General features: G+C 34.7%; 2 protein-coding genes across 3 annotated transcripts; one reads left to right on the top strand and one right to left on the bottom strand.

Moving 5' to 3' along the window:
- Nucleotides 1-376: 376 nt before the first annotated feature.
- Nucleotides 377-9,164, bottom strand: LOC108473973 (FIP1[V]-like protein). The gene is given in 11 exon segments (XM_053028499.1): nt 377-1,181; nt 1,183-1,289; nt 1,292-1,688; nt 2,669-4,310; nt 4,885-5,228; nt 5,323-5,424; nt 5,911-6,048; nt 6,164-6,232; nt 6,309-6,435; nt 6,682-6,923; nt 8,262-9,164. Coding segments are annotated over 11 exon segments (3,906 nt in total). The 5' UTR covers nt 8,973-9,164; the 3' UTR covers nt 377-1,154.
- Nucleotides 9,165-16,811: 7,647 nt separating this feature from the next.
- Nucleotides 16,812-21,204, top strand: LOC108471011 (uncharacterized). 2 transcript variants are annotated; one of them, XM_017772567.2, is made up of 9 exons: nt 16,812-16,969; nt 18,154-18,228; nt 18,697-18,785; nt 18,951-19,014; nt 19,349-19,426; nt 19,600-19,676; nt 19,777-19,843; nt 19,926-20,033; nt 20,891-21,204. In XM_017772567.2, the coding sequence occupies exons 2-9, from the start codon at nt 18,157-18,159 to the stop codon at nt 20,918-20,920; spliced, it is 585 nt and encodes a 194-aa protein (XP_017628056.1). In that variant the 5' UTR covers nt 16,812-16,969; nt 18,154-18,156; the 3' UTR covers nt 20,921-21,204. The 2 variants fall into 2 exon arrangements, with proteins under 2 accessions (XP_017628056.1, XP_052884901.1); XM_053028941.1 differs by having other exon boundaries at nt 16,829-16,969; nt 18,110-18,228.
- The last annotated feature ends 129 nt before the right edge of the window (nt 21,205-21,333 follow it).

Genomic DNA, 21,333 nt, shown 5'->3' on the forward strand with positions numbered 1-21,333 from the left:
TGAGTAAAATTTATTAATTTTTTAGAATTAAGATTAAACTAATCGAATATATAAAATGTTAAAGGACTATATTTGTTATTTCACTAATCAAAAATAATTGCGTCATTTTTACAAGTAGTGACCAAAAAATATAAGCCTTAACTTATCTATGGAAAGTGATTAAAATAATTTTTTTTTTTTTGAAATAAATGACCATGTAGAGGTTAAAATCAAACAATGTAAAGATGCAAAACAAATCCCAAAGTCAATGAAATATTTTATGGTGCAAAGGTAAAAATCAAATTAGAAGGCCCCAATTGTCAAATTTTTAATTGAATTATAAATTAATTTAAAAAATTCCAAATTTCAAATTTAGTTTAAATCCAAATTCACTGAATTAAAGAATTAGGCACAACTAATTTGAAAGCCTCTCTATTTATTTTCATTCTGACAAATGGAAGTGTTTATGAATATGGTTTAGTGGTTTACATCGCAATAGGAAGACTGAACACTGCCTATAATTGGATCTAAATCACTCAAAACAAAAATATCCCCCTTTTATCACTTTTTCTGTAAACTGTTTCTCAAGTACAAAAGGAGGTCATAAGAATGAAAAAACAAAAAAGGGCAAGTGATTAGGATCTACTGAAGCTAATAGTACCAACCATTCATCCATCTTCTCCAAGTGTCTTCACAAGCCATTGTTGCAAATGTAAAGCATCTCATATGCTCATTGCTGGGTAGCACCAATTTTTTCTTCAAAGCTGCATTAAGCATAGAAAACAAGTTCCTCAATTATCCCCTGAAGCCTTCAGCTTCTACACAGGTGACGGGGCTAGAAGAAAAGGGACCTCCCTCATCACACCCAGAGTTTATATCATATAATCTGAGCAGATCACCATAATTTTACACTAAATGGAATAGGTGCCACCATTTGTGATTGGTTCAGTGTTACATTCTCATGTTATTGGGGGAAAAAAGCATATGGTGGCAACATTGTTAGGATCATTCGTGATACGACTAAAACCTTGGTTCATGCCTATTCCTGGATCCCTTATGGTAACCATTTCAAAATATATGGTGTAGCCGAACCTTTGAGGTTTCAATAGTTGAAGAATCTGGGCTGCTACACCTTGCAACACAGACAGCAACAATGTAAGCTACTAATTCCAGTATTAGTTGCTGACCCACCTTCGTTTTTCAGGCTGGCCTCTCCTGTTTAATATCTGAATCGGAGGGAGTTCTTTCAGTCTTGGCCGAAGGCATCGCCTCGCTCTCCATCCTTTTTATTGCAACCGTATCTTTTTCATGGGCATTGGAAGTTTAAACCTCTCACTTCGTTTCTTCAGCTTCTCAACAGTGTCAGATGGTCTTGTATCAGCATCCCTAATTTCTAGCTCACAAACACCATTATCGTCCGACACAGAATGATGATTCTCAGCAGGTTCAATAGACTTACTGGATTCATCCGAGATTTTGTACGATCCTGAAGATCCCACATTATTAATATTTTCAATCTCCTTTAACTTCGAGGAAGTTGATGACTTGCTGTTGATATTGTAATCCCTCTTCCCATGGCTTGTCCAACGTTCCAATTTGGAGGGCCCTCGTTTCAACTCTTGCTGTTCACCATCTGAAGATGCATCTTCTCTATGTTTCCGGGAAGAGTTATACACTGGGTTCTCACTCTTCTCAGCACTTTTCAAGCCCTAACCAAGGCAAAAGGTAATAATAATGATAAAAACAAAATATAATTGTTATAACTATAATAACAATGTTAATAGATTTGTCCTGCACCAAGGTCATTCCATGATTTAATCGAGAAGGGATGCTGCAATATAATACACCATCTTTATGTTTATGATGGCAAAGGGAAAGCTATGTTGCTCGGACTTTTCATTTTCACGCATGTATGAAACCAACATCTAACATATGATTCTCCAAATATAAGAAAATCGTATAAAAAATTTAATATACCCGTATTGGATACAATACCCATATCCAAACATGGATATGAGGTATGATTCTCCAAATGGCAACTTTCATCTGAAATCCAGCCTACCGTCAATATAACTTATTATTTTCTCTCAAAAGTACAACTTTTACACATTAAAATGGAATGCCAAAAGGAGAGTAATTTTTCAATAGAGTTAAAAAAAGAACTTCTAAGGAATCCTTTCCCACCAAATCCCCCTGATTTGGAAGGTTCAAAAAAATGAAAAGTTGAAAGGTCTTCCCCCTCCCCCTTCCGAAACAGGAGAACAACAGAATTCACTTTGCAAGCCTAAAAAATAACAGAGATGATTACACCAGGTCTACGGTAAATTAAAAATATTGCTTGCTGAAACTGTTGCCCAAACTGATTGCATGATCATGGAAACAGGGATGAGATGGTGTGTTCTTCTTGCAGCATTGTGAAAAAATTGAAAAGACAATAGAGCTAATGACGAGGACGATAAGATTGGTCTCATAGTGAGACTAATGCTACTTGTTAAATCCTCAGCACATGTATCAAGGATGGAGTAATTGAAACCAGGATCTCTGTTTTCGAAGAAACTGCATCAACTTTCAATAGACGATTTATCTTTATATAAGCATGCACATGTATAGGCTCATTTCCAGAAATTTGCTGCATATTTTTCTCCTTATTACTAAAGAAATATTATGTCCTTGAGTCTATAAAACATACCGTTTCATTGTTGAGACCACTTAAATCTTCATTACTTCTCTTGGCAGAACCAAAAGTGATTGGACCTCCACCTGCAGATTCTCTAGTCTTCCTAACATTTTCTTTACGTTTCTTCTCATGCCCCCTTCGGCTATCAGAACCATTGACGGCATGGTCACTCCGAGTGCTTGACCTTTCCTGCCTGGACTTTATCTCATCATTACTGAATTGATGTCCCTGTGAATATGGATCTTCGTGCCCTCTGTGGTGCGAGTAACCTTCATCATCATTCGGATCCCTTCTTTTTACCTGTTCACTGTTGCGTACTGCCTCTTTAAGTTGGTATTCTTTTTCAGAAACTCTATGTTCATCCTTTTCCCTAGTATGGCCAACCCATGCTTTGTCTTCCAAACCACAGCCACTCCTGACAGTACCCCGAACTTCTTTCTCCTGTGTTGATAAACTTTTGTCATGTGATTGCTTTAGCTTGTGCCATTCATCCCTCTCCATCCGCTTCTCAACTCTCTCTCTGTGCAACCAGACCTCACCTTTGTGCCTAACTGAATGGTGTTCGTCAAAATTGTCTCTAATTCTTTGTTGCTCATCTCTCTTACGCTGGTCTAAAATTTCATCCCTTTCTTGCTTTTTGCACCTGCTGCTAGATTCTCTCTGTCCGTGCAAGATCTCCTCTTTGTCAGCATTGACCCTCCTCAGATAATCCTCATCTTTCCTTCTTTTGTTGTGGTAATCATCGGCTGCATGATACCTACTCTTCAAATTATCATCTCTTTCCCTAAGTCTTGTACTAACATCCTTATCACGATGAACTTTATAACTGCCATTAACAAACTGTTTTCTAGAAGGTGGATAACCATCTCTTTCAGTCCTTTCATTTCCTCGAACCTTAGTCCTGTTCCTAGAACCCATTTCATCATCATGTCCTCTCTTAAAGTCCTCAGATCTATTTTTTCTGCTGTAAAGATCATCTTCTCCCCATTGCCAAGTACCATCAGTGTTGTCACACTCCCTTCGCCTATCAAAACCCTCTGTTTTAATGGGAAAATCATGTGACAAGTTAGCACCAAAGTCTCTAAGAGGATAAGAATCCTCTCCTAGAGTACCTGTCATGCGATTTCTCTCAATCTCAAGTCTCCCATCACAATATTTTCTCTGGGAACTATGATCATGTTCATCAAGATTCTTCCTGACATTCCCAACACGAGATGAATATCCACCCTGAACGACCTCCTCCTCAGCACTCTCTGGTCGTTTCTGATAATCCCTGCTGCTGCCAGATCTTGTTTTGCTGTGTTCACTACTTCTTGCAGCCCTAGAATCCTCACCATCATCAGCATTGTGAAGCTTCCTTTGCTCCAGTTGAAAACGATTTTTTCCATTGTTCAAGGGATTGAGTGAACTCCCATCTTTATAGGTGCCATTTAACAGCTCCTTTTCAACAGGGCTTCCATCAGTTGGCTCAAGCTCATCATCAACACCATCCATACGCTCCACACTTATCTCCCTGGCATCTCTAACTAAGAAAGGAGATTTACCATCCATGCTTTCAACAGATTCTTCCTCATGTCCATCACTGAAGTTATCCTGTTTACCTTGAATACGTGTCTCATGAGGGGATATTTCACCTGCTCTTCCCCGTCGTTGCCTGTGTGAAAAAGAGGGTTAATGGCATTATTCATGACAGTGTACTGTGTAGTATAAATTACCACCTCAAAAATAAACTAAAACATCAAGGTAATGAAAACCATAAAAAAGAGTAACATTCATACTCAATGTCACAACAAGCCTTTCACCCCAACTTGTATTTCTCACTTGCTAACTATGAAATATCATAAAGGCATGGGATTCATGAATGTAATGGGCTCATTAAAAACAAAAATGTGTTAATGATGGCAGCAACATGAATTCATTTCTCTTCACAACCAAACATCTAGGAAATAATCCATCTGCTTAAAGGAAACAAACAATGTTGAAAACAACTACAGCTAAATATAAGTCAAAGACAGTAAAAGCATATCTATGTAAAAGCTTCTTCTTTTTTCCTACTTGAAAAATGCAAGCGGAAAGCTTATAAATCAGAACACAACCAAAACTAAGCAAATGTAGGGTCTTCAAGGTGGACAATACTTCACTACTCCACTTGAAGTAGCGTTGTAACACTCATGAGAATATTAACTTTATCCAAAAGAAATGATAATAAATTAATTCAAGGTTCATACCTCTCTTCGGGAGGAACCTCAAAGTTTCCACTAGGATGCATAGGACTCTGACCCCTAGATCCAGGACCATCTGGACGCAATGCTTCTGCAGGGAAGGGCAAAATCTTATCATCTTCAGGCACATTACTCTGGGCAGAATTAATAGCCCTCTTTCCAATTAATTTTCTCTTTCGACTATTATAAGAATCTGGAAAACCATCAAAACATTCATTATCTTCATGTGCAACTTCAGCTTCAGATACAAGATCTCCTATAAGATACTCCCTTGACAGTTCATTTTCTGTTTGGTCTTCAACACCATTCTGTGTGGAGGAATCATTGTCTAGAGTATCCTGACAGATAATCTGTTTACACAACTAAGAGTTAAACAATTTTCCAGTCTATGAATACTAAATAAGACTTGGACTAAGTGCAAATGAAACAAGGTTGACAGCTAACCTCAATAATTGCATCTGAATCACGGAGACGAGGTGGCCGTGTATCAATGGAGGGGAGGCGTTCCCCACAGCCTCCCTCCACTTGTATTGCTCTCCCAGTTGGCTGGTACAGTAAATTGAGAAAAAAAGTAGTTATTGAACAGAAAGAAATAACACAACCGGTCTAGAATACATGGAATTGTTCAGTACACTCATAAGCAAAAAGTTAGTTAATATTGGAGAACAAGGGTAGAGAAGATACAGACACAGATATCTAGCAGATATCTTAAAGCTAAGATATCAAAAAGGGTAGAGATGATACCCATAAGTATGGTTGAAGAATCAACATCTAAAAGGATGCTTTTACAATTATAATGCATGTACCAGAAAACTAGCAACTGAAGCTTACAAGTGGTGGTCGAAGTTGGTTAATATTGGAGAACAAGGGTAGAGAAGATACAGACACGGAGATCTAGCAGATATCTTAAAGCTAAGATATCAAAAAGGGTAGAGATGATACCCATAATAAGTATGGTTGAAGAATCAACATCTAAAAGGATGCTTTTACAATTATAATGCATGTACTATAAAACTAGCAACTGAAGCTTACAAGTGGTGGTCGAATTCGAGCAGTTCCTTTGGTAACGTCATTTTGTCCGCCATCCAACTTTCCAAGATTAGCAGCACCAGCTCGAACCTCTTGCCCAGTTGCTGCTGCCAATTCTGGAGGCAAATCAGGATCATAACCCTAAAAGAAACCAAGAAAATTATAACAGAACCGCAGAAGTCATACCATACCATTATCCAAGTATTTAAATCTTAAATGGGAACATTTTTTCAGATATTCATAAGCACCTACTTACCTGCTCTGTTCGCCCACTTTCATAAACGTGAATTTTGCTTTGCATGGTCGTCTCCAAGCGGTGTTGTTCCTACAAGATTTTAAAACCCAACCTTCTTAGACCTTAGTTCCTACAAGCATGAATAAGTTATCATTGAAACAATTACCAGTTGTTTGCAATAGTCTTTCCAGCCCTCCTCATTTAGACCAAAGTTGAAGAAGTCAGAGAGATCAACACCAGAATGCTTCCATGGCTTGTCCTCAAAACTATCAATGTCAACATTGAATATGGTTCTGGAATCCACAAGGGTTAATAAAAAATTAGTCCTGCTAGAACAAAAAATAAATAAATAACTAGTCATGCAAAACCAAAAATTATGTTAAAACAGTCTGCACATGATACTAGAAGAATAAAACATAAGAAAGTACGACTGAAGCCAAACAGCATCCTGCAACAAGCAATTTGTCTCCATTTTCAGCTTCCACAAGCCATAATAAATTGGATATAGTATAAGATAATTATAGATATTAATCAATTACTTGTGAGAAGGAAGTGTAAATTCCAGCCCTCCACGCCCTGCCATATTGTTAACCCCTCCAGGCATTCCAAAACTAGGATGGAAACATTTTTGCATAGGAGTACCAGTTTTCATTCCATGTGGTCTCCAATCACCTCTACCACGACCAGCCGTAACACTCATGATTGGACGAACCTGAGCTGGGGCAGATCCAGGACCACTAGCAATGGTTCCAGGCATTGATGCTGCACCAGGTCTTACATACTGCATGTGCCAGAAAAGAGATTACGGCATTAATCAGAAATCAAAGTGAACAAGCATTGCAATTTTAATCTTCTACTATAAAAATTGCAGTTTACAACAGAGTATGGGACCAGTGACATATATGCAGTGAACTTTCCACTGGATAACACAATCATGAATAAGGTAAAGTTTTGCATCATATCACCAAATATTAATAAGAGACTGATAAATCAGGAACTTAAGCTAAATGAAAATAAGAAATCCACTTCATAGTATGCACCAAGGTAATAAACTAATCAAGAAACAAGGATATCGAATGATGCACTGATCATAAGACAATTGATAAGGTTGTAGTACACACACGTGCAACCAAAATGTCAATTACAAGAACAAATCTCAAGCTGCAAATAACTAAAACTCTGTGATATAACCAATTACTTGGGTTAAGAAAATGGGATCAAGTGCAAAAATGAGTTAGAACAAGTATAAGAGAAGTGTATTTCCAGCAAATGTTATGTAGTTGATGTCGCATTTCAAGAAACAGAAAACATTGTGTGTTCAATTTGCAGAGTATAACTATAATGTTATTATGCAAAATTCCATCTCTTTTAACAATATATTGATTGCACTTCTCTTTGCAGTAGCATCTGGATTTCTGTTTGAGCACAGATTACTTGACGGACATATAAACAAATAGTTTAAAACATAATTGTTTGTATTCAACAGCTCCTGCAATGAATTATTGGTGTAGGAGACACATGAAAGATCAACAGACATATCTTCACGTATTGCATAAAAAGAAACACATTAACTAATGTGTACCTCGTCTTCAAAGGGATTACCATTGAAATAATTAGCTAATGTACCCCATAACGTTTGAAAATCAAAATTTATGACCAAACCCTTGTTTTTTTATTGCATCAGCCAACAATATGTGGAAAACTTTTGACCCCTTTTGTAAGTGAATTTTCGAGTGAAGCAATACCACTCTGGTCTTGATATTCATAGACTTCTGATCACACTACAAGCACCATCATAGGCTGGCCAAACAGACCGAAGGATTGTTTTACGGATAATCATGGTGACTTCTGAGTGCAACTTTATGATCTTCGATATTCAAATATAACATCAAAATATAATCTCCATTCGAATATTTGCCACTTGGCCAAAAAAATGGAAGAAGATACAAATGCTGTATACATCATTTCATTCAGTACAAAGGTTACAGAAAAATAACTGTACTATATCCTAATCATTCATCAAATAATTGGGGCATATGACAAACAAAAACCCCATTTTTGTCCAAAATTCTCCAAATTGTTTGATTCAACAACAACATCGACATGTTAACACACTGACCTTAAACTGAGAATGGAACGGATGGTACCCATGATCGCTGTAACCAATTTTCGGCGCAACCACACTTCCTCCTCCACCGCAGGCGGTGCCAACCTTAGCTGCTTCTCCCCCTTCTTTCTTCTCCCCATCCGCCGCCTGGCATCCTTCTTCACCCCATTCATGCTCCTCCGTCCCTTGGTTTGCATCTGCGTCAGCCACTATCACAAGTGGGTCCTCGTCTTCGTCGTCATCGTCATCTTCGCCAATCATTCCTCTCCTTTCCATATCCATCAAGCCGTGGTTGTTGTCGTTCAACAATATCTGTAGATCATCTTCACTGTCACTATCAAAACCATCGCCTTCATCGGCTTCCGCTTCACCGCCTCGAATTCCAATACCACTTTCGTTAGCATTCCATCCGGACTCTTCATGAGGAACCGGTTCGGTTAAACCCGGGAATATCGGGTCATCATAGCGGGTAGCTTCAATTCCATTACTACCCCCTTCTTCGATATCGAAATTAACGTCTTGGCCATCCGCAGGTTCGTGTTTAGAATCGAGAAACATTGGTGCAGGAGCTGAACCGCGGTTGAGATCGATTGGATGGTGGAGATGTGGGGGTGGAGGGAAAGGGTGGTGAGGTTGGGGAGCAGCGGATGACATCGTGGTAGTTGATGAGAAAGGGTGAAGAACGTCGGAGTAGAGATCTCCGAACTCATCGTCATCTTCCATTGGAAGATGAAATGAAAGTAAAGAAGAGAGGCTGAGATAGAGACAAATAAAAGGGAGGAGAGTGTTAGGGAAAGGGTTTTGATTCGATCTCGCTTTTGTTATTACGATTTTACATGCATGACTTCTGTTTGTCCCTTCTTTCTTCTGCTTTTTTATCCCATATGTTTGATGTTTTAATTTAATACACCCTGCCAATTTGATTCAATGGGTAATGCATATACTTTTTTACATAACCCAACCCTTCAATTTTATAAAAAATTATTTTTTAATTTGTGTTTTTTATTAAATTAACATGAAAAGGTTAATGTTATTTAATTTTAATGGCATGCATATTGATTTATTGATTGATATATAGGTATTTAATTAAATTTTAAAAGCTAAAAATATAAAAGTATTTTTAAATATTTTTAATAATTTAATATTTTAATTAAATGTTGGCATCTTATTCATATGACGATCTATTTGAATGTTCAACAAAAGCTAATAAAATATTAACTTTTTATCTAACTATTTTTATTATTTGACAAAAAATACAAGTGTAATGAACTAAAAGAGATAAAATTTTAAATAAATAACTAAAAGAATTTTCTTTTGTAAAATTAAAGGGCTAAAAATCCTTTATGCTATGTTTTTCTTATCATTTTCTCTCTTCCTCCTTAACATGGTAAAAGATGTTTAAAATTTTGTATACTCAATACATGCTTACTTGAGTATTGTGTGATTAAAACATCCATATTTGAGTATTGTGTGATTTTATTTAAAGTTTATTGGTTTTGGTTTGAGATTTTTAATTTTATTTTTCAAAATTTTTTAGTTATTTTCATGATTTTTTCTTGTTTTCCCTTCGAAGAAATTAAAAAAATTGATTTAATTTATAATTTTGAATTCGTGGAGTTACGAAGAGATTGTCTTGCATTGATACTGAAGATGGTGAACATGGGATCCGAATCCATATCACATGTGATGAAAATTATAAATATCTGTTTTTTGTCACCAATAGTACTGACAATGGTATTGCAAAATTGAAGCATTCCCTGCAAAAGGGCTTCTTGAACGTATCGTTTTTAGGCAATAACAACCACGATTTGGGATAACTTCCATATTAGGAAAGTTGTGGGGTTAAACCTAGTAAGATTAGTAGGATTCTTGGATTTGCCCCACTTTTAAGATGTCTTAGAAAGTAAAGTTTGGAGGCTTAAATACGTGTATTGTTAAGAGGTCGTTTCGTAAATTTTCTCTAGAAAACATATGTTTCCTCTCCCTCTTCTCATAAAACAAACAACACATTTGCATTTAAGTGTGTAAAGTAACACTTTTATTGTCAAAATGTATTACGTATTCATAACTTTCATGTAATTTGTAATAGCTCAAATTTCAGCGATGTCAAAAATAGTGGTTCGAGACCACCAAATTCGAAAAATGAACTCAGATTATATTATTTAATATTTTATGAGCCAAATGTAGTTTTTAAAAGATTTTTGAAATAGTAAATTATATTTTATAAAGATTTATTTGGTCAAGAAATTGAGAAAAAAAAGTATCGAGATCTCGGTGTTATAAGCCGAGTCATAAATATTTTTATAAATATTTACGGAGTGCCAATAAGGTAGTATTAAAATTTTGTTAGAAAATTTTGACGTTTGGGTGATTAATTAAATAAAAAGAACTAAATTGAAAAAGGTGTAAAAGTTGCTAGAAGGATTAAATAGCTCAATTGTCAAATGAGGAATAACCTAAAGTGAAAATAAACCCAAATGAGATATTTTGGGTGGCAATAACTGAGAAAAATCAGGAAATGGGTGAAATAAGGGCAAAATTAGAAAGTTGCCAAAATTAGCTAAATAAAAATGGGACCAAATTGGAATATCTAGAATTCTCTTCATTTTCATCAGCTGAAAAACAGCCATGGAAGAGGGTTCAAGCTGTTTTTCATGCTTTAGCTTCATGTAAGTTTAATTCTTGCTTTCTCCTTGAAATTTCTAAGATTTCGGACTTTTACAATTGGGTCTAACTTACTATGTCATTAGTTTTTTATTCCATGGCTAATTTTTTAAGTTGCTATGGATGAGTACTGGAAGCATATGATGAATAAATATAGAATTGAAGCTTTAATTTTGATATATGATGATTTTATCAAGTAAAATTGATGGAATTTGATTTTAGGACCTAATTATGAAAGAGATTGGAATTAAGGTCTAGTGTAACACCCCGTACCCGAGACCGTTTCCGAAGTCGAACACGAGGTGTTAACGGACTTAATTCATTAATTAAACAGCTCATACAATTCATTTTAAAATTTCCAGACAAGCTGGCTAACTGCATCACAGTCGCTTTAAAAATCATATCTCTAGTTACGAAACTCGAAATCCAATTCCGTAAATTTTTCCTGAAACTAGACTCATATATATATCTACTAATTTTTTTCTAGAATTTTTGGTTGGGCCAATTAGTACAGTTTATTAGTTAAAGTCTCCCCTGTTTCAGGGTTCAACTACTCTGACCTCTGTGTATTACGAATCAGATATCTCCCTATACAGACCTTCAATGACTATACCGTTTGTCTCTAATAAAACTAGACTCAATAAGGAATCTGTACATATAAAGCGTGACTTCTAATTATCTTTGTAAAATTTATGGTGAATTTCCAAAGTCAGAACAGGGATCCAGAAATCGCTCTGGACCTGTTTCACAAAAATTTAAACATCTCATAAAATATAGCTCATATACCTGTTTTGCTTATTCCATATGAAAATAGACTCATCAAGCTTCGATTCCATAACTTATTCATTATTTAATTCCATTTCTAATATTTTTAGTGATTTTTCAAACTCACGTCACTGCTGCTGTCTGAATCTATTTTATGGTAAATTTTACCTATTTCATGGTTTCCATGGATTAGCTAGCAATTTGACATACATAATACCAAATATGATCATGATTAGCCATTCCAATGGCTAATCATTACCAAGCATTCTATTTCCATACCACTCAATAACCATATCATAAGACCATACATATAAAATGATTATAATGCTATACATGCCATACTCAAAATATACAAGCCATTATGCCAAGATGGTATACGGATAGTGTGGCGTGCCTCCGACCGTTCCGATTTCCGAGCTGGCTTGTCAACACTACAAGGAATGAAAAGGAGGGAGTAAGCATAAATGCTTAGTAAGCTCACATGCAAATAGCAAGTAACATAACCATATAAGCAAACATAAAACATCATTTGCATAACCATCACCAAGACATTCATATCACCTTTTCATTTATCATCTTACCATATTGTTGTTATATCGAGTTTTCAACCTGAGGGTTAAGTACATACCTGTTCAAAGTATCCATTTCACAACACTTACCAATACGTCCCTTTCATCTTGAGTATTCCTCCATTTGAGTAGAACTTTACCCGTTGAACACATCGGAATATAATTCGGATACATGGAAAGTTTGCACATAAGTGCCACATATGTAGCCAAGCTACCATGTAACCCGCCCATAAGTGAACTCGGACTCAACTCAACGAGCTCGGGCGTTCGCATCCATAAGTGAACTCGGACTCAACTCAACGAGTTCGGACATTCGCATCCATAAGTGAACTCGGACTCAACTCAACGAGTTCGGATGCTCAACCATCCTAGTGACATGTCACTTGTATCCTAATCTATTCCTAAGGTTCAAACGGGCTTTTTTCCTCGATCTCACATCTTTGCCGTCTTCCACGGAATATCGAAATCGATACTTCGGTGATAGTTCATACTCATCAAGTAATTCACATAATTACATATTATCAAACAATTATCACAAGTATAATATTTCATAATAATTATCATATCATTTAAAAAACATTAAAACATTTAAAATAATAACTATGTTACCAACATTTACATATGAACTTACCTCGTATGCGAAAATAGCTATTTTTACCATTTCGTCCACAACTTGGTATTTTCCCCATTTTAGCCCGAATTTCAGTTTTCCTTGCTCTATCATTTAAAATATAGTCTAATTAGGACTCACATTATTCAAATTGACCCAAAATCATATTTTGGAAAAATTACAATTTTGCCCCTAAACTTTTGCATATTTACACTTTTGCCCCAAAGCTCGTAAATTAAAATTCAGCCTATTTTCTTATGTTTTATGACATGCTGATCATTTTTCCTTCTATGGCAACATCAAATTCTCACTCTAACATGTACTTATGACTATTAGGTATTTTTACCGATTAAGCCCTTTTGCTCGTTTTCACTTAAAACCGAGTAGCACAAGTTGTCTAACATAATTTAAAACCTCACATTCTATCATAAAACACCAAAATACACAAATTTCACCTATGGGTATTTTTCCAAATATAAACCCTAGGTTAAATTATTGCTAGCATAAGCTAAATCGAGCTACTGAGACTCCAAAAGCGTAAAAATCATTAAAAAGCGAGGCTAGAACGGACTTACAATCGAGCTTGGAAGCTTGAAAAACCCTAGCCATGGTTTCTCCTTGCTATATTCGGCCATGGGGTTGAAGATGAGCAAAATTGGCTTTTAATTTTGTATTTTAATTCATTTTACCTAAATGACCAAAATGCCCTTACTACTAAACTTTTCAAAAATTCCTTCCATGTCCTAATTTTTGTCCATAGACTTAGAAATTGGTAAAATTACTCTTTAAGGACCTCTAATTAATAATCTAATTCAATTTTATGCAAAATACTTCTAGAACACAAGTTTTGCAATTTATTCAATTTAGTCCCAAATTTCAAATTAAGCACTTTATGCATAAAATTTCTTCACGAAATTTTCACACAATCATGCAATCATATCATAGACCTTAAAATAATCATAAAATAATTATTTCTATCTCGGATTTTGTGGTCACGAAACCACTATTCCGACTAGGCCCAAAATCAGGATATTACATCTAGTGCTAAAGTTCTGATTTTCAGGGGTTATGAAGTAGTTTAAAATGAGAGACTAAAGTATTAATTGAGAAAAATTAGCTCAGTTGAGGGGTTAATTGAGCAAGGACTGAATTGTATGAATTGTGAAATTTGGGTAAAATGGAAATCAACATTTTGCATTAAAACTGTTTTAGACAGGAACAGTAGTCTAATTTTGAAAAATCACCAAAAATTGTAAAAATCAAATGAGAGGATGAATAAAATATGAAATTAAATCTTATTGAGTCTAATTTCTTATAGAAGAAACGATGTAAGCAATGGAATTGTAAATCATGAGATGTAATAAATTTTGTGAGATAATGTCAGAATGATTTCTGGTTCCGCTGTTCTAACTTTGGAAAATCATAAAAAATTGAAAAAAAATAATTAGGGGCTTAAATTTATATTTTTAGAATCCTGAATGAGTCTATTTTCAAGAGAAACAAACAGAAACATTATTCGAAGGGTCGAAACTGTTAGACAGTAGAACAGGGGTGACTTTAAAGAATAAACTATACTTATTGGCTAAACCAAAAATTCTGAAAATTTTATCGTAAGAAGATATGTAAGTCTAATTTCAGGGAAAATTAGTGGATCTTAATTTGGAGCTCCATAACTCAAGTTAAAAATAATTTAGTGACTATGACACGAATGGACAGCTTTGGAATATAAATATAAGTAAATAGTGAAATTATAGATAATGTTACTTATAAGTGTGTTATATACATTAAGGATGTAGAATGGAGAGGAGGAGGAGGAAAATATGTGAGTGACTTATGCATAAATTGATAACATGCTCGATTATATTTGGTAAATGTTAAACTTTTTAAAATGAAAATGTTATAAATTCATGTTTGAATTAAATGTTATATATGTTAAAGAATAATTTGAATATTTGATATTGCCTAATAAATGAATATCCGATATCGCTTAGTAAATGTCAAGCCAAATATATATAAAAAAAAAAAAGGTTATAAGTGGAACATGTGTGAAATAATGTGGTAAATATTTTCATGGTTATTGTTGAACTCATTCACATGAACCTGTCATTTGAAATTGTGATAGACAGGAAGAAATAGTGAATGACATGCTTATGTATGGTTATATATTTGATATATGGAGACATGAGACTATGATATATGAACATGAAATATATTTTATAAATGTGTTCGTTCATAATTATAAAATTGTGCAACTCAAGTGTACTATTTGTATAAAGATAGTATTTCAAATGATTTGATGAATAAAGTTCCAATGTGAGATAGTCCGAAATCAAGACAAATTGTTATGAAAGCGTATTTAAAATACATAGATATGATTGTTATAAGTTATGTGAATAAATGATGTATAAAAGTATATGCATATGAGAAATTTAATGAAAGTCGAGCCCATACATGTTTCTTGATATTTATATGAATTATATGACAAATAATGTGATAAGAATATGTATTAGGGCTCATGATCAATACGAATAATTATGCTTTGCATAATTATGTTGAATATAGAGAAGCGGTAAGTTAATTACCATGTTATACGAATTTATTAAATATTACATGTTTATTTTGTTTTACTTTTTTCCCTAATTAATAATGATTCGATAAGCTCTGGTAATGCCTCGTGCCTTGTTCCGATGACGGATACGGGTAGGGGGTGTTACATAATTTGTTATTATATTTACTTATTATATACTTTTCTTCCACTATTTGTGTTCAAATAACTTCTTTCTCTTCCCCTATCCATTTTTTGTCACTCATTCACCTCATTTCCTTAATAATTTTCCTTTGGTTACTTCATTTAAGGTTATAGATAAATGACCAAATGTTTAATCTCGGGTTTTTTTTTTAGATATATTCGAAAAGTAAAGTATTTTCTAAATTATTTCATAACTTCCATTTTTTTATCATACATTGCTTTCATCACCATTGTTGATATAAGTGTATGATAAATGGAAAGAAAGTGGTGGTAACAAAGAGGTTAGTTCACTTAAATAAGCAGAAAGTTAAAAAAGGAGGGGAGTAGAGGAGGAGTAAAGGTGATAGAGATTGAGTGTAGCAAGCAAGTGCTTAGGGTTGCTGAGAAGGTGAAGATCCTTTCCTCATTATTCTTCTAGGCATTTATAGGGAGGGTTGCGTGCTCAATTTCATGCCTGGTGATGCCACCTCATCGAAAATATCGACGATGGCCTGCTTGTGTGGTAAACTAGGTGACAAGTCGATTTTCCTCAAATGTGGTACTGTTCTGATATTCTATTAGTTAATATAGTACTAGGTTCTTATGTCTTAGTGGTTTTTGGTGGTCCATTCTTGGTAGTAAGTGTATTCCTACTAAAATAATGTAGCTTGGTGGGCGAGACATAAGGGTGACCAACTAGTTGATTGAAGACACAATACTATCTAGGTTATCTTCAAGCGAGGAGCTAGATGGCTGATGCAAGGGCCGGTCTGGGTCATGGCTCGGTTTGTAAAAAAATCAAACCTAAGCCTGTTTTTGAGTCAGCTTAGCCTACCCAAAAGTCCATTTCACTATTCAAAAAAAATAAAATATTAAAAATGATATTTTTAATTAATATTTTATATGCTTTTATAATTAATTTTTAAAAAAATTATTTAAATTGAATTCATGTCGACTCGCCTCACATGCGAAAATTATTGTCTAAATTTAATCCTAATTGAACCAGGCCTGCTGAATCAGGCGGGCTATCGGCCTTGAACATGTCTAGTAGTACCACTTGTCCGGGTAAGAAAGAAAATTAAAATGCATTCTTATATTAATCCATGCATATATTTTGTTTACCTTCATCAGTTCATTTTTTAATAATATTTAAAAAATAAAAGAACTATTTCTTAAGCCCTAAGCAAAACGACGAGGCCCAATTGATACTAAATAGAGAAGGCATGAGGCTTTCTTTAAGCGAGCCCAATTTAATTTCCAATATTTTTTTATTATAATAAAAACCCTTTTTCTTTTAGTTTTTTCATACTCGTAGTACATACAAATCGATCGATTCCTGCTCCTCAGATCGTTAAGAAATCTGAAGACCCATATGCTATAACAGGTACCCATTCTACGAAACAAATCGTTCCTGTTTATCAATTTGTAAATGTACTTATATATTTTTTCGAGATGAATTACTGTTCTTTGCAGTATTGTCGAAATTCTCTATATGAAGTTTTTATCTCGAATTTATCGGTTCCTTTGGGAATCCCAGAAAAAGAATACATTTCTGTGCTAGATCGTGATGATATTAGTTTTGTGGGTCATCTTTGTTTACATTAGTGACCATTTGATTGGGAAAGAATAATTGGGTTGATCTTGCTTTCGATCACTGATGAGTAATTACTAAATATCTGAATTGTAGAATCAAGTTATGTGTTTTTATTTGGTTAATTTTACTGGTTTGAAATGATAACTGTGGAGCTGGAATTGTAGTGTTTCATCACTGTGATCACAGCCGTTTCACATACAGAGTCTGGTGATTCCTTCAGCGTCTGTCTCCCTTCTGTTTTATGTTTCCGTTTCAGCTACCAGTAGCCCAAAACTAAATAAGTAATACTAAGGCCATGAAAATGAGGTGGTATCCTTTGTGGCTTTTCCAGCCAACTTATATACTTATTTAACAAGGAATGCTTAATTTTCACTAAAAATAAGATCAGATACTCTATTCCTCAAGGCAAATAAGTTTCCAGCTTCTACAGATAACCATTTGAGATTCAAAGCTGATTTCTCTGACTTACTGCCTCCCATGGTGTAGTCCAATCAACAGAGAAATGCTCATCTAGAGATTTCTTTTCAAAGAATTCAGCTTTTGTTTTGATTCTTGTGGTCTTAGTTATTTGGTCTTGGTCCTAACTCCTGAGTGTCGATTGTCAATAGCCTCACTGTTCTCATCCCACCATTACATTTAGTGTCAGAAGTTGGAAATCTTGGAGTTTTAAACCTGCTTTTTACCCAATCAGCTGATTTATCACGATTAAATTCTTCAATTCGAAGGGAGAGATCCGAACTTGGACCAACTGCTTTGGAAAAAGGGCTTTTATAAACAAATGCCCTAGGGTCCCAGATCTTTATTGCAAGTAAATAAATCCAATCAGCTAGTATATCACAATTAAATTCTTCAATTGTTCAAAATGGACTTCACAGTGAAGTACTTGCTCGGTGTTTCACATACCTGATAGCTGACATTTTTGTCCCGCAGTTTTATAGCAGCCAAACAGAAAATAATATTTTCTTTTCCTGTAGACAATGATTGGAGTTGGGAAGATAAAGCAATACTCAAACATCCTTGAGAAGCCCCTTAGCAAGGGCAAACAAGAGGTTCCTTCACTCTCTCTTGATATCTCTTCCTCTTATGTTATGCTGAAATGCATCAGAAAATGATAAAGTTTAAACTAGAGACTTGCTTTTTCTTTTCCCTTATTTTATTTAAACTGTAAATTCGTATTCTTAGCAAGCAACCTGAGTTTCAGATTGTTTCAATAATTCACCTTTTTCTTCTTGTTGCAATATTTGACATCTATTGAGTTTGTTTCCTTTAACTTTTATTTTCTCTTTGAATTATTTGATTTATCCATTAAATTAGTCGAGAAATTATGATCAAATGAGGCAAATTAGTCTCAAAATAAGAATAAAATAAATCCGTTGAGATCTTATTACTTTAGAAAATAGAAAAGGTGTTTGTATAAACCAAAACTAACCAAATCAATAGTAGCTTTTATTGGGGATTTGTTTTAAATCAATTTGGAGTCAAAATTTGAACCGTTGAATGTTGTGCTTCCATTTCAGGTTAGCTTGAGTGCCTTTGCATTTTTGTTCTCTGAGCTTGTTCAGTACAATCAAACTCGGGTTGACAACATTGCTGAATTAGAAAGAAGGTACTTTTTCTTAATGTTTTATAGTTGAAGCTCATCATTGCTGACTGATCTTGTGATCTGATTATTTCACATTAAAGCTAATATTGGGATTTGGGATGATGCTTAGTTCAGTCAATGGCTCTTCTTTGTCAATGAATCTAATATCTTTCATGGGAAATGGATCAGGCTGGAGGATGCAGGGTATGCTGTTGGGGCTCGAGTTCTTGAACTTTTATGCCATAGGGATAAGGTACAACACATTCATAGACTATACCTCAGATTGCTATCACAACAAGGTTCTCTTTTTTATTTTTCACTAGCATTCTTAAGGTGCTACTTGCAAGTTGGACATCTACCACTCCTAGTTTTGGTAATGAGGTGAGAAAGTTTTGATGTAATACTAGAATGCTGGCCTAACACACCTTTTATGCTTGGTGGTTGTTATCTCAATTATGTTTGCATTCATATTTTTTATCTGGGTTTAGCAATGTGTTTGCATAAATGTGTGCTCATTTGTGTGTATACTTATGCTCTTATATGGTGTCAGCGCCAGTACTATGAACCTATGCTTTTTTATGCCTCAGGGGAATAGAAGGGAGACACGATTGTTGGGTATTTTATCCTTTGTGCACAGCACTGTCTGGAAGGTGTTATTTGGAAAGGTAAGTTGCAATCTTGTCTGCTGTTAGAAACAATTGAAAGTTTGATGATACTGTCATATGGAATTTGGCTAGTTTCTTAGAAGCCTATAGGCATGAGAAGTTTAGCTGGCATTTGCTTAAAATCAATGTAGTCTTAATGCTTCTCTTACCAGCTTTTTTTTGTACCATGTTAGGTGGCTGACTCTCTTGAGAAGGGCACTGAACATGAAGACGAATACATGATCAGTGAGAAAGACCTCCTTGTGAACAAGTTATGCATTGCTCATCACTCTTAGTTTATAATGCCATTGTTTCAATTAACTTGACCTCTTGTCCTAGATAAGTAACCAACTGGTCTGTTTGCATTGTAGGTTTATTTCAATTCCAAGAGACATGGGAACCTTTAATTGTGGGGCATTTGTTGCTGGAATAGTGAGGGTAAGTGTTGCCTTCATTTTGTGTATAAAATGAATGATCTGGTGGAAAGAAGCTCTTATAGGCTCTCTTTGTTGGTTGGAAGGGTGTTCTTGATGGTGCAGGATTTCCAGCAGTAGTAACAGCTCATTTTGTACCCATGGAGGGGCTGCAAAGACCTCGGACAACTATTTTGATAAAGTTTGCTGAAGAGGTAGGCACCACTTGTTTGCTATTGTAAAATGTATTTGATGCTTGGTCTGATGTTTATGATTCATTAAATATTATCTAGCATACTTTTTTGTTTATGATTGACAAAATGTATAAAGGCGTCTATTCATATGTTTAAATCTCTATGGGATCAAAATCTGTCTTACCCAAAAATAAAATGATATACCGGTAAGACTATCAAAATACTATTGAGACTGTTGCTTCTGATGTGAAAGAAGAGTTGGTTATGCTAAACAATCAGTATATAGAGTTCAGTTTTTCATAATTTATTTTAGTATAATACAATATGTTTATGTTCCCATTTGCTAAACAATAGTCAACTGGTAATGCAACTCTCTTTTTCTTGTACTTTTAGAAAAAAAAGTTGCGACACTGCTGCTATCCATTTCAAAAGTAACATATTTCAATTCCTATCATCATCATACTTGCTAAAGGATGAAGGTCCAAATATGTTTCCTGTTCTTCTTCTGTTATATTTGAAGAATGCTATGTTGTCAGTCTGATACTGGTATATGACTGAAATGGATATTTATATATATATTTTAATATCCTTGAAGAACTATAGTCTGTATCATGTTGGACATGAATACATTGGACTAAGAAGAGTTGGAGTGACTTAGGAAAAAGGCATTGAGGCCCAAAATGCAACATGTAACTACTAGTTTCTCTTAGAATATGCTGTTATTACTGTTTGTTTTGCTTAACATTCTGTGTCATAGTATATCAACTTGCTACATCCATATTACTGAAGACGGTTTTTCAAATTAGTTCTGAGTTGATGTGTACATGTATATACTGGATTTAAGATTGATCCTGCTCCATTATTGCTGCTTTAACCAGGTATTGCAAAGAGAAGCGAGATTAGGTTGATTATTATGCCTGGGGTTCTCTTGAGTTGTCCATGTACTGCAACATCGTGAAGGAAACACTGAACACTCCGGATGCTTTGTTAATCTAATAACATGGATTAGTGATGGTTTGTGTATTATGGAAACAATGGTAGAAAAAGATTATTACATTTAAAAGTAAAAATGTCATCTTTACTGCTAGTTTTTTCTTGATATGACCTCAAATGGATTATTACCGAGAATACGAGTTTGCTTGTTTTGTGGATTTTCTTTTTAAATGAATTTTGTTGCTTCGAAATTTGATAATGAATTATCTTTCGAATTTTCTATTTTTTCCCGGGGAACATTTTCTTGATACAGAAGTACCTATCGTACGTTTGACATATGGTGGGTCCATTGTGTATGTAAAGAATAAGTTGTAACTAAAAAGGTCAC

Source organism: Gossypium arboreum, chromosome 5, assembly GCF_025698485.1.
Source record: "Gossypium arboreum isolate Shixiya-1 chromosome 5, ASM2569848v2, whole genome shotgun sequence".
Lineage (NCBI taxonomy): Eukaryota > Viridiplantae > Streptophyta > Magnoliopsida > Malvales > Malvaceae > Gossypium > Gossypium arboreum.